At 39.6% G+C, this 14531-nt stretch overlaps 1 protein-coding gene across 4 annotated transcripts in view; it reads right to left on the reverse strand.

Annotated features, from left to right (window-relative positions):
- PHYHIPL (phytanoyl-CoA 2-hydroxylase interacting protein like) overlaps window positions 1–14531 on the reverse strand; it is a 79642-nt gene that overhangs the window by 2495 nt on the left and 62616 nt on the right. For all 4 annotated transcript variants that reach the window (XM_027817165.2, XM_027817164.2, XM_027817163.2 and 1 more), the window contains exons 2-4: window positions 8550–8746; window positions 3304–3478; window positions 2207–2324 (exon numbers count right to left, since the gene is read on the reverse strand). In XM_027817165.2, coding sequence (XP_027672966.1) covers window positions 2207–2324; window positions 3304–3478; window positions 8550–8714 — 458 coding nt within the window. In that variant the 5' untranslated portion in view covers window positions 8715–8746. The remainder of the gene's footprint in view (window positions 1–2206; window positions 2325–3303; window positions 3479–8549; window positions 8747–14531) is intronic.

The raw sequence follows: 14531 nt of genomic DNA on the forward strand, positions 1-14531 counted from the left end.
TAACTTATTGCAACACGTCCAGGTGCTGTGTGGGAGAAGTTTTTACTTGGTTAAAGCAGGAGGTAGCAGTCAAAGCAAACAAATTCAATGTACACAGACAAAACAGCTCTCAATCAACTCAGTAATGTCTCCAACTGTAATTTTTTTCATTATGTCTAGTCTCCTCAGCAGTATAATTTAACTTGACTCTAAGATGAATTTCAGAAGTTTGGTGAGCCATTCAAATACTACATAGTTTCACAAGACATTGACTGGAGTGGGGGGTACAATTGGTATTTTATGACTGATGCGACTACTAGGGAGGAAAATCCGACAGCTTGAATATCCTCTGCAACCTAGAAAGCAAGGCTGCTTGCAGTCCCATTTCCATGGCAAGATACTGACATCCAGTGGCCAGCTAGGTCACTCGTCCCAGGGGTCCGAGCTGCTCCCAGCCAAGGCAAGCAGTAGGGACGTGAACGCTACTTACAAGCTCACACTTCAAACCCTGCATTTAGGGGTTGTCGCTTTAGCACCGTGGCAGTTGCTGGTTTATCAGTGCTTCTAGAGCTACTCTGTAAGGTTTTCCAAGCTTGTTTCCTAGTTATGACACCAGAAAGGCTGTTGGCAGGCATGCTATGACAAGGAATTTTTCCTAAAAGGTACATGTAGTTAGGGTTTTAACAGAACATTCAGAAGTGTGTATTGTGGAAGGAATTCCCTTGCGACTATATTAGTACTTTTCTGATCAGCCAGTTACAGGTATTCTAGCTTCGTACAGACCCGGTAAAACACAGCTTTTTTGTCTCTAACTCATTACAGAGGGGAAAACAATCTTGTCTCTATTTGTATTGAATCAAGAAAGAACGTAACAGGAGGGAGGGGAAAAGATAAGTGCAATCAATTAAAGTCCTATTTGGCAGAACACTGCCAAACCCACAGCTATAAATGCACCTCAGTGGCAATTTTCAAAGCTCTATGAACACAAAGGCAGGTAGCACTGTTTACATAGCTGAAAACAGGGCTATACGAGCGTTAGAACCACCCCAGGCATTTCCCTCCTGTGGCATCTCATCTATGATGGCAGTAGAGATTTACAAGGTCCTCAAAGAGCCTCAACAAGTGTAATTAATTCTCTGCTTCCATCGAGTTTTGCAGTTTTGTCACTATGAGCAATAAAATAATTCTTCCAAAACACAGAAGGGAAAGAGCAAACCCCATGCTCGGAATATACATGACGCTCCTGTAATTGAGGACTACAAAGTGGGAATGTTTCCAAGCGTGGTGGAGTCTGCTCTTTGGTGTTGGATTCCCTCACGTATTATTTTTTTTTCACCAGTTTTAAAAAACTCAGTTCTAGACAGGTACTAGCGTGCCACCCACATAAAACGGGAAGCAGCCCCATCTCTCAGTGCACGTTAAAGCAGCACAGTCAGTGCTGCCGCCCTTCTGACATAGTGCTGGAGTAGGTGGCGACACACTGCTTACCTCTCATCCATGTTCTTCTAATGGTGGAAGGTTAGCTCTGCACGGTGACTGCTCCTGCTCAGTCAGTACATGAGCTTTGACTCCTCTTGAAAAGTCGTCTTTTCTATTTTAATGACACTTCTGGTTGCGTGTGCAGAGGGCACATGGGGTCTCTGACAGGAATAAGGAACCTATCTCCCGCTAATCCCAATTGACTCATTCCAACCGAAGCACAGGGCAAGAAGTTCTACAAGAACTGTCTAAACATCATTCCCTCTCCCTCCGCACATGTTCTGTGAATTAACGTTTGGATTGCAGAGCCCCGGTACTACATTTGGGCAAAGAAATGGGGTGGTTGTATGTGGAGAGCAAATACTTGAGATGGAACTCTCAAATGCAGGCAACTGCCCATGCACACAGTTGTGCAACCCTACTATTAGATGTCTTATTCTGATATTCTTAGTATAATAGAAGTATTTGGCTAGTAAACACTCTGTTATGATAACAGACAACTTAATCAGGCTGAAGACCCTGTTGGTACTTCAGTTTCTGCTTCAAAACACAAACTTATATTACCTAGTGGAAGTGCTGAGTTAAGCAAGGTGGAAGAAATGGGTTATACTTTATTTCATCCCTTCTTCTGAACTGGCAATGAAGCATGCAGACATTATGCTCTAACTTTAGAACAGCTGCCTCCATTTACTTATTTTCACTACTCCCTTAATTTGCCCAACAATTTTGCATATGTTTACTTTCTTACCTGATGTAGTCAAAGTATTCTTTGTGCTGATTCCGATAAAAAACAGACAGTTTAAGCATACGGCCTGCAATCACTTCAGCTTTTTCCAATAGCTGTGTTAGGTGAACTTTTGAATAATCTGGAAAGAAAGGACAATCTGCTAGTACGGGGGGAAGGGAAAAACCACAATGTTCTCCAAAAGCTACATAGACATGCAGACTTCAAATTGGACCAGGGTGTGGTAACATACCTCACATCAAGCAGTAACTATACAGAAACTAGTCCAACAGCAGTTTCCAACAGTGGTGACAGAAGAACGGCAGGAATATACATGCCTGATTCTCCCCGCGAACACTCTGCAAGCCTACAGCGCCTTTCAGCTCAGGGTTTCCTGTGTTAGCACTGGTTACCTGACCGCAGAGGAACCGAGAACTGCCCTCTCTGGCGTATGTCATTTGATAAATTGTTTGCTACAATGTACCTGGTTGCAAGTCAATAACAAATTCACATAACTAAAAAAATTTTGCTTAGGACCCAGCCCAAATGGCATCTCAACCAACATGGGATTCATAAAGATCTCGCTTCAGCGCTCAGCTTTCACACAGGCAAGCACAGCAGCACTAGGTGACGAACATCCAAGGAAGAGACTTATAAGTCAATGACGGGCTAAATCGATCCTCAAGACAGGGTGTTGGTAGTGCTCAGGCTTTGCAGCATGCAGAGAAGGGAGAGCAGCAGAATGTCTTAAACAAGCTGTCTCTTAGGCAGCTGCCACGCTGTCTTTTCTCCACAGCTGCTAGTAGCCAGCAGCAGGCAGGCAAGTGGTCCTGCCCCATTTTGGTTCACCAGTCTCCTTCCCTAGCGTGGGACAAGCAGTGGTGCCAGGCACAGCACTGTGGGGCAGCCAAGTTATTGCGGAACAAAGGGGCAGTCCAGCTGCCTCTCAACACGCCAAACCCGAGCACACACACAGCCTAAAGTTAGAATTCACGTTTCTGGGTTTGACTATTACAACCCCCTTAGCCTGCTTGGCGCTGGTGGATGGCTAACCCACCGGGGCAGCAAAGCTAGCATCAATTGCATACACCCTGCGGTGCGTGTTTCCTCAGCAATATTACCTGCTGTGCAAAACTCGATGATTTCACTCCACTCAGAAACAACATAATCGCCATCAACTTGCTTCGATGCCGTCTGCACTGCTACCGTGTATTCTGTTCTTGGGCTCAAGAACCAGTGCCCGCGGACTGTCATAGGCAAGGGAACAGCTTTGGCCACCAGTTTAGTGGGTACATCCTGATGGAAAACAAAGACAAAAAAACCAACACACAAGTCAGCAGTGCAAGCAAACCAATCCACCGCCCCTTCCCTCGTTCTTTTTGCAATGTAATCCCCAAACCCTGGCTCTTCTGTGTAAACCTTAGTTCTCACAATTCATTGGTGCAGCAAAGTTAAATAGAGTGGCCGAGGACAATGGTCTAAGGTTTGCTCTAAGAGCAACGATGATAACTTGCATGTATGAGTTTATTAATGGTTCCAAGTGACTATAGACTGATATTATTATATATAGGCCGATTATACAATTCAGACCGAAGGCATTTGTGCTGAAGTATGCAAACAAAGAAAGACAAGCTACTGAGCACAAGGATATCTTTAAGAACTTCTTGCGCTCTCATAGCCATTGTTTTCTTTCAGTCAGCGTAACCAAATTCCTCCTGTCAGTGATCAGTCCACTTATATTGCTGTTGATACCTTCCAAACCAAACAGCAATAATTAAACACATTGCAGAGTCACTTTGTGTGTTTTAAATGCATCAAAATACCCTTCTGTACAGAAAGGGCCAGAACAAGCCAAACATACAGCTAGATAGTTTGTGCCTGTCATTGCACCTCTTGCTTCCCACCCTGCCACCGTTCCAGATACTCTGTTGTGCTCTTCCATTGTATCACACCATAGTGCAACAAAGATGAACAGCTGCTTGTCGTTGTTGAAATACCTAATTTCTACAGTACCAAAGGCTGCAATGGGAAGACAAAATTGAAGAACTGGACAGTTTATGCTACAAAGGGGAAGACAAAATTGAAGAACTGGACAGTTTATGCTAGAACTTTGGGTGAAAGGTCTCACAGTGGAGTTGAATGGTTCCCTGCATGGTGTACCTGAGGAGCTGTGATAGTGAGAGAGAGATTTACTCTTGAATATATATCAGCAATCACAGAATAAGAAGATGGCTGCCATCTGAAAAGTGCGCACTTTAGGTAACATCCATAGCTGTCCACCCATAAATACTTGTCCATAGTCATCCACCTAGAAATACTACCACAGCAGTCCCTTAAGGAAAACAGAAATAGAAAAGAGACATTTTCTTTTCATGATCTGTAAGCAAGACCTGAAAGGTTTGGTTTTTTTTTTTACTTGTCTTCTATTATGCGAAAGTATCTTTCTTCTCTTTTTTTCTATCACCAAAAATATTCTTCAGCTTCTGTATTACGCAACTGTAAAATTAGCAGCTTGTGATATTACAAGAACTGAAATGTGATTGACTGATAATCAAGGGTAAGAATTTGTTGTCATGATTTCTTTTTTGCTAATTCTCATTTAAATCAAATCACAGTTGGGAGAAAACTTTCTCTGTAAAGAATTCAGTTGTGCACTCTGACATAAATAACATATAAGAGATAGAGAAAAATAACAATAAACAACAAAAAAGAAACCCCAAATAGCATTTAAGCTACCACCCTGGAACTATATTGCAAAGACATCCCACGGGACTGCACTTGCTACTGCTAACACAGCCAGCAGCTGGTGCAGCCACAACCGTTACTGTTGCTGTCACCTTTCCTTTCCAAAGGGTAACAACTGCCTCCACCCGCTCAGCCCTCTGTGCCCATAACCCGGTGCTGGGGTTTGCCCCATTAATTTTGCCAGTTTTCATGTAACATTAAAAGCCTCATTGCCCTCGTGCGCCAAAGCCTCACCTTTGGGCTGTGTATCAGGAAACTCTCCTAACCGTACCAAAAAACGGGGCAGACTACCCAAACCCACACTAAATAGAGGGGTTTATCTCTTGTACAGCTGGGGAGGAGGGGCAGATATGATGCTTTTCATAACTCTAATCTGTTCTTTTACTAAGCAAACACTTCATTTTTCCTTAAGGCCTGACCTTGGGGAAAAAAATGTCCAAATGTTAAGGTTGAAATTTCTCTGGGGATTCTCCATTTCTTTTCTTCTCTGTTCTGCTCAGCTCTCACTCCTGGCTGAGCCCCCCAAAAAGCACAAAGGAGGTTATATGCCAGCTTGAGGACCACCAGGATTCTGGGGCGGCAGATGGCTGCTCCACTGCCAGCACCCACCAGATAATTCTAAAGGTACCTAGACAGCAATAATTTCAAGGAACAACCTGGAAACACTGAATAACTAAGCAGCAAGGTACACAAGTCACACTACTTCTCTCCTTTTTGGGGAAAGATGCATCCTTTGCAGTCCCTTTTTCTTGCCAAAGAAGCAGCTTTCAATTTTCAGCTTTCTCCCGTTTCATCTTATCCTTCCCTTTGCCAGGTCTGCTCATAGGACACATGGTGGGAACTCAGCACACCCAAGCTCCATTCCTACTTTTGCTAAATATCTAAGCCTCATTTCCTATTACAAGGGAATAATCATACTACTATATCTTTAAAAAGTGGGGAGATACCCAAATTGCATTGAGGAAAAGACAGTTTTATTAGAATTCTAGTCTTTACATACTACTACCAATGCAATCCTCCTCCTTCACAGATATGATGACAATAGTCATAAATAATAAAACTATACGCACCCTAAATATGCTGAAGTATTGAAAGGATGGATCATTCATGTATGGTCTCCTGGGCACACAAGGAAGCAAGCAGACCCCTTTCCTGAGGGACAGCATCTATCTGTCAGGTTAGGTCTATAACCCAAGTCACTTGCTCACAGCCACGTGAGCAAACTGAGACTTAACACTAACTCTCTGCAGGTTAGAAAATAGTTTAAGCTGGTCATCTGGGCCTGTCACTGTGAGAGAGACACGAACTTGCAGAATGATTTACCCTACCTGTAAACTAAGTAAGAATGATTATTTCCCGTCTCCCCCCGCCCTGAAGATGCCCATCTCCTTCCACAGCCTGACTGCTGGATGACTCCTGAGAGTAAGTCCCAATGCTCTTTTTTAGAACTAAGTGGTATGGCTCACTCTTTTCTTTCTAAACAGCTCTGCTTGGAAAAGGGGCAGTGATATCTTCCATCTTTATACAATAGCTTTGTTATGAAGGCAATGGATGGGTGGGGGCTGATTTATTTCCCTCCGGATTCTGGTCCCTGGTGCTGCAGCTGCCAGTTTATCAGCTCCCTCCCTACACAGCGGGTGTGCTGCTGGGCTTCAGCCGTGGAACTACTATAACTAACGTCATAGGGAGGAAGGATGCTTGTCTCCAACCATACTAGGGTTAGGGCAAATTTGGAACTTGAGCAGTTTTTAATTTCTCAAAAAAGCTGATTTTAGGAAGCCTGTTAAAAATTACTTAGTACTAAAGATGCATGAAAGCAAACACGTATGTGCTCTGGCATGGATAGCTGTAGAGCATTCAGTCTGCAGAGTTCTCTTGCTCACCCTGTCTGCTGTCTGGATTTCCACCATTCTGGCCAGGGAAAAAAAGCAACCCTCTCCCCCAAAAAAGTTTTACCAAGTCACTAACACAACTAGTGCCATGAAATTTTAATTGAATTCTGACAAAATATCCAATTTACTCATAATTTTAAATGATGGAATTTAATCTCCTGTTCTTACAAAACCAATTACCTCTCCTTTGGCTAAACGCTTTATCACAGTAAAAAGCTATGGAATTGCTGAGAAACACAAAATAAATCTAATAGCCTAGCTTTATTACCCTACCAATATCCCTTTTTCTCTCCATTTTAATACTTGTCTCATCACTGGGATATAGATTTTGAAGTATACATAGTGTTTCATCTGTTAGGGTGGCTCCATCTTTCACAAAAACAAATTTTACAACTTTACTCCAGTTTGAACATGAATGAAAAAATATGTAGATTCATAAAATGAAAGAAATTAAAAAAGAATCCATCCCAGTAAGCATTTCTATTAGAAGGTATACTCATTCCTGCAGTATAAAATGGGAATTCAAATTCAAATGTTGTCAGTCCAAAAGTAATAACAGTAAGAAAAAATCAAATATATTCTACTTTATTTGCTATTACAATTAAAAATGGGGCATAATAAATTCCTATTAAATTTTATAGTGCTAACTTTAAATTTTGTAGTGCTTCCCATGCTGGCTCCTAGCAATTGCAACATCTTGGCCAAAGATGTAAAATTCTCAATTTCAAGCAGTATTAAGTGATTGTTCATTAAACTTAATGCATGTGTTATTTCCAACCACATTAAAAAAAAAAAAAAAAAAAAAGTGAAAATTATACACCTGCTATTAACAGAAGTCACAGGAAAAATAGCCTCACAATAAAAAGACTCAGAGAAATTTGTGGAAATATTTTCTAGTTATTGGTGGAAATATTTCCTGGTTATCCCACTGATTTATAAACCAATAGTAATCTAGATGTTGAAAGAATTAGAGCTCTCATACTTGTCTGGTTGGTTATTTGTACCTTGGCAAACCTTATCTTTTAGAGGTACTGGCAACATTGGTTTTAAGTTGGCGGGTGATTGTGTTGTTTAATCTTCTATCTCATTCCACGTTTCCCTAGACATCTGGGTATTTTAACTGTTCTGAGGTCAAAGCAAATTTTGCTGGATTTGGTAAGTACAGATTCCGCAATGCATTCAGTATGTCCCTGCATCAGTGGCTTGAAGAAAGAGGCCAGATGAATATTCAGGTCACAGTGCTGAACGCTGCAAAATAAAATTGCTGGAAGCCTTCCTAGAAGTGCATTAGAATTTGTGACTCTTCTGTTGAAATGACATGTGTTGTTTTCATGAGTCTGTCACTGAACAAGGACAGGCACAGAATACATGAATTGTTTAAATAATGATTTAGAGCTAGTCAGGAATAAAAATGTCTGTCTGGCAATACATTGTGCAGGTTCCAAACTGTTTTCAAATGAAATAGTAAAGGTTATGTGCAGTTCTCCATGAAACAAATGAACTTGTGTGTGCATGCACATAGGCTAGAGCCAGAGAAGGTATTCCATTTTTTTTTTTTTTTTTTAAAAAAAAAAAAAAAAAAGAGTCAGTCAATCAGATTAATCAAAACCTGCCTTTGCTGGAAGTCCAATACCTATTTCCCATGGTCTGCTTTTGAAAGGATAATAAAACACTGAGATTCATCTATTTAAAATCAAGTATTTCCATCTTGACTTTTAAAGGAAAATTACCTTGTGTTTAAATTTGTTGGAATTCTTGTTTTCTTTCTTATTGAGATCAATGAAGTAGTGAGTAATGCGGTCCTTGGATTTAGAATCCATGTCCCAAGAAATCTTGAAGGAATCACATGTGATGTTACTTATTTTGATGTTGTGTGGGACTGGAAGTTCCTCCATCTCTGCAATCCCACTATCTTGTGATTTATTCCCTGCATAAAAAATAAGCAAGATTCATGCAGTTAAAGACCTATTAGATACCCTTTTTCTGTGCTCCAATACAATTACACCTCCAAACAGCCTTTCACAAAGATTCACAGGTGGTACTGAGAAGCAACTATGAGGTACAGTTATGCAAGTGTCGATGTCAGCGATGGGAAATATTGGAAAGGGATGAAACTCCGCACATGAATAAGCACTAGACTCATCACAACTGTGTGCAGCTGCAGTTCGAGAATAAGAAACATCTGAAGCTATCTGGTGCTACAACATTTAGTTGAGATGCCAGCAATGTCTACAGTTAACACAATGGTTAACTATCACTAAAATAAATACACATAGAAATAGTATTCTTCCTAAACCCATTTTTCAGGCACAAAGTGAAACCAGTCTCTTCAAGGTTTAAAGATGGTATAAGTACATACACATATGTATACACATATATAAAAAGCTGTCTTCACAATGAAACAATTAACAGTGATCACTTTGTTGAGCTCAGTAAAAGGGCCATATACACCAATTTCATTTTCTGATCTTTATTCTCTCTATTCTATTTGCCCAGTTGAGACCCTGCAGTTTTCTTGGCAAGTTTTTTCTAATTTCTAAGTGTATACGGTAGATGAGCAAATGACCATTGACCCCCAAAACCATTGCGGGTTCTAAAATTAGGTCTTCCCTTAGTTCCCAAGGCAACCTTGTAGCAGAGCATTCCATGATCAGTAAAATTCAGAAACATTAGGTGATCCTGCACTACCTAAGACAAAAGTCAAAAGCAAACAAAAAACCCCCCAAAAAACCCCAAACAAACAAAAAAAACCACAACAGAAAGATGAGAAAAATAAGTAAAAATGAAAAAATAGAGATTGTGTAAGAAAAGGAGTAAAGAAACAGAGCATTTAAAAAAAAATAAAAATCAAACACAGGTGAGAATATAAAGAAACAAAGGAGAAAAACAAGGCTAATGTCTGTGTAAAAAAAGAGAGGAAAGCTCCCAAATTCCATCCAGATGAGGAAGATAGGAAGCTCATGCAAAGATGCGAGGTAACACATTGTCAGAATTATTTTCAGTCACATCTAATGATACAAAAAGTTAGTATTTATACTCCCATCATAACTGATAAAAAACTGGACACAAAAGGTGAGTCTAGTCAGTAATAATAATAATAATACATTTGACTTGGAAAACATTAGGGACATTTCCACCTCTCAACATACGCTGTCACAGAATTATACCAACACCTCAATGCAGGAATATTAAGGCTGGCCTGATTGTTCAAAATTCTCCTCATGGATATGTGAAATTCAATCACAGAGTCCATGAAATCCATACATTTCCAGCTAGTATTCTGAAAAAAGCAATTTTACTGATGATTTTAAGAACCAAATAGAACATTTTCTACTTTTGTTCCATCTTATGAGCTTGCATCCAACAGGTTGTCTCCCCTTCAAACATCCCACTTACTTTTTCCACCCACCCCCACCCCACTTTCCAACTAATATCGAAGTCAGATAGTGTGTGGTCTTGCTCAAAGTCCTACTCTGTTTGTGCCATCCACAATGACATTGTCAACAGCTAAACGGCCTGCAGTAGACTCGGAAAAACCAGTCATTGCTGACAGCTTTCTCTTCATATGAAATACATGGTAAGTGCTTTTCCCAACATGAGATTTCAGAAAGCCAGCAGGGAGAAAATGGCATTGCTTTCTTTTGTAAGCCTTTTGTTTTTCAAAAATGACTGAAAGCTCTACCAGGTACACTGAAAAGGCTACATACGATCGCTCTTCCAGACACGAGGCTCTGTGCTTAAGCAGTAATGCTTCTGAGGTTCTCAGACCTGCAGATCTGGATGGACTCGGATCTCAGCATACTGGGTAAATGAATAAAGACCTGAACAGACATGCAGTCAGGAAATCCAAGCCATATATATCCGCAATACATTAACGTGCAACTTCTTTGCTTCAAAAGTGAGTTTCTATACTCCATACCCATGGGCCTTAGCAGAAGACATCTGCAAAGCAGTATTGACCATTGACAAAAAGTAACAGAGGTGAGAAAAGCTTTTGGAGCACATGGATGACAGCCAAAGAGCAAAAGTGCTTCTGTAAAGGGGCATTTTTTTTCTATACAATTCTTGGAAATAATGTCTGGCATACCTCTTCAGATGTCTGGGCTCATGATCCTGTTAATTTCTTTGCTTGAGAAGTGAATAAATGGTTTAGGTAAATGTCTAGCAGAAAATCTCCAGGTAATTTTAGCAACATTTTAATGTAAGTCTGAGGAAAAGAAACCACCTGCTTTACTAAGTGCTAAGCTATCCTTTCTTTTATGATGGAACAAAATCCAAAATAAACACTTTTCTGAAATCTTTAAAGCTCTTTGAGAGTAGAAAAAAAATCAGTTTACAGATTTTGAAATACAAACAGTATATGAAACAAAAAAGTAAAATACCTCACAGTCATGACTAGCAAGCGACACTCCAGTTTCCCGCAGTAGCAGGAACCTAACAATGATACACGGTATTAAACGGAGGAGGAGAATTCAGTGAGTATTGGTAAATGGTGGCTTTTGAATAGCAATCGGTGTGCCATTGCATGGGAACAAAGGAAAAAGGGACAGAGCATGAAAAACATGCTTTTGCTCTCTTAGGTTTGACTGATCCTAAGAACCAAGCATGCAGGTGACCAGCTTTGCCCACAGAGCAGACACCCTAGCATTCAGACCACCAAGAAATTTTGAAAAAGCATTCCCTTGTAAAGCATATGCTCTAACTCAGAATCTGGGTCCTGCAAAAACTAGTCCTCTTCAATGTTAGGAACAGCATTTTGTTCAGAGATGTACTGGAATATAGCATAAAAGTGTGAGCTACAGTGCTTAACATCACTGCACCCTAATTAACTAGAAAGAAATGAAGGTGACGGGATAGCACAGGAGAGTGAGAATATCCTATCCGGTCTGGTAATGTATGCACATCACTTGTAACAACTACATAATGGGGAACATTTCCACTAGAGTTTATTAATATTATAAAAGCATTACAACTACTATATTTTTATTAATTAATTAATTACATTTTTTTAAATTAAACAAATAATTAACTAAAATATAAATAGTAAATAAATAAATATATAAGTTATATAATTATAAGGCAAAAATAGGCAGAATTTTCAATAGCTTACCCAAAGAAGTGTAACTTTGATCTAAACATGGATGCCAAGTGTTTCAGAAAATACTACTATCTGCTGTTAAAGCAGGGGTTCAGCTAGGGTCTGATAATGTCAACCAAACCACTTAAAAATGCTGGCTGCTACAGCAGATTACTTAGCAACCTACCTGCTAGTTAAAACTAGAGACTTCAGTTGAGTGGTAAATGTAATATAGGCATCCTGGAGATCAACAACTGACTAAAAAGGTAACACGTTTGTACCTTGCCTTTTTTCCATTTCTGCTTTGGAGAGTATTTTGAATTGGTTTTCATACCGGAAAGCGTGTCCACTTCAAGCCACCTCTTTATACCAGGGTCAATTTAAAGAATAGACCAACATCAGGAAACAGGTTGTCTACTAAAAGCAGAAATAGCAACTGAACTTACTCAAAGCCAGCATACGCTTGCCCTAAAGTGCTCCAAAACTCCAGCTGAAAGGAAGTTACTACTGATATGTATGTGAAAAAAGGTGGAGAAGGCATTAGAACTGGCTGCTTTCATGTCAGTTGCTTTGCCACTTCACTGAGGCTAAATTGATCTTTCTTAGGTGAAGCACCACAATACAGACAAAAAAATGAAAATAGCATAGGAAAAGTTGCTGTAAGAAGCTTCATATCAAATTAAAATAGATCAGCTTCCAGCTAAAATGGCTACTTTGTTTTGCACATTCATGTTGCTTCAACACTGGAAGGCCCAGCAGGACTGCGTAGAAACACTGCTTGCAGGTCTCTTTTGGGCAGACACTTACAGAAGAGCTAGTAGTTGAACAGCCTGGTCTCCCCTGCCAAAAAACCAGCCATGTCATCCCTGCATGCTGCAGAAGTCCCTCTGTTTTAACAAGAAAACAGTTCTCTTTTAGAGCAAGCAAAAGGGCTCAGAGATTCTTGACCCATATAATAAGAATTTAAAGACCGCTCATGTGTGCATAGGTCACACTGGAAGCATAAGACTTTAAATTTCTTCAAAGTCAAAGAATAAATACAACATGAGATCAGCTGGAGAACTGCAAGATTAATGCTTTATGCTCCTATTCACAGGCTTATCTCTTTCTGCCATATCCAGACCTAAATTTCAAGTTAAATTGTCTAATCAATTTTAAAGCAGTTATGATACTCACTGCTGCAGCTAAACCAAAATGCTGGCAAATGGGTAACAAACCAATTTTATTTATATACACATAGACACACTTAATTTAGCATCCTCATTATATCTTCTACTTACATAAATTATCTCTGAATGGGAAAAAAAGGCAGAAAAATCCCATTGAACATTCACGGCTTTCACTGTCACAATTGGAGAAAAATGATAAGACTTGGAAATTGGTAAGTCCACACTGAAAAGATCTGAAAAAGGATGTTTTTGAATTTGCCTCGTCACTCAAAACACGCTGAACCATTGCATCTGCAGCAGTAGAATGATGGTGGCAAAGAACCTTAACACAACCTCTAATTGGTAGCTACCGAGCATTCACAACCACTGAATTTTTATGATTTTTGAGTACTTGATCATCTTTTTCCCTTACTTCCAAAAATGCAGAACTTCACAGCAGGGCAAGGCAGAATGTGCCTACTGATTTTTAATTTCACAGACAAACTGTTAACATTATCCACAAAAGGAATCCTGAAAGGGCTAATTTGTGATCTACCCTCTAAGCGTACTTACAGCTCACAAAAGTCAGTTTTATGAACGAGACCAATAAAATAATACATTTATAGGTTCCTGTGACCTTGCTTACAGAAGTTTTGACTCTGATATTATCTTGGCAAATACATTCCTGCTATCAAACTTTAACAATGGAAAATAATTAACTGAACAGTATGATAGACATTTAATGAAGATATAGAATCCCTACACATACATTTGTATATCCCATAGTTTGAATGTAATTCATTGTTTGGAGACATTAAAAAGACAGCTTCATGCTCAGAAGTTGTATATCAGACATGCTGGGGTAGAACTCCTCAGTATTCAGAACTCATGCAGTTTGTATTTAGCAATCAAATCGCACCCTCTTTCCCATCACTCCATCCGTAACACTAATATGCCACCTTTCACAGCATTAACTACGCAGAGTGCTGCACTATGCAAGCACGAAAAATTATTCAGCAGTCGAGAAACAAATGCACAGAAAACAGAACCTGCAAATGTCTGAATACAATAACATAATAGCCATCCATCAACAGGGAAAAGGCTACAAATATTACAACCATAATGAGCGTGATTACTTGTACTCAAGAGTGAAGTAAACTTGTGAAATAATAATTCAACTGCAATGATGTCCATTAAATCTGGAGAAATTAAAACAAGACAGGGCCAGGTGAAATAATTTTCTCCGATGGAGCCGTGAAAGTATGCCTTCAGTAATCAGGGTGACAAAATATAGCTGTAAAATATCACTATTTATCTGCAATTCAGACTTGGATACTACGGGGAAAGTAGTATAAGAAGGCTTTTCAGATTGCTATTTCCCCTTCATGGGGTTTAGATTTAAGCAATTCAGGTATTCATCCAATATCTGGACAAAAACTATTTATTCATTTTATATACAGAAAAAATGTAAACATCTAACCAGAATT

The sequence above is a fragment of the Falco cherrug genome, chromosome 9 (genome assembly GCF_023634085.1).
Source record: "Falco cherrug isolate bFalChe1 chromosome 9, bFalChe1.pri, whole genome shotgun sequence".
Classification (NCBI taxonomy): Eukaryota; Metazoa; Chordata; class Aves; order Falconiformes; family Falconidae; genus Falco; species Falco cherrug.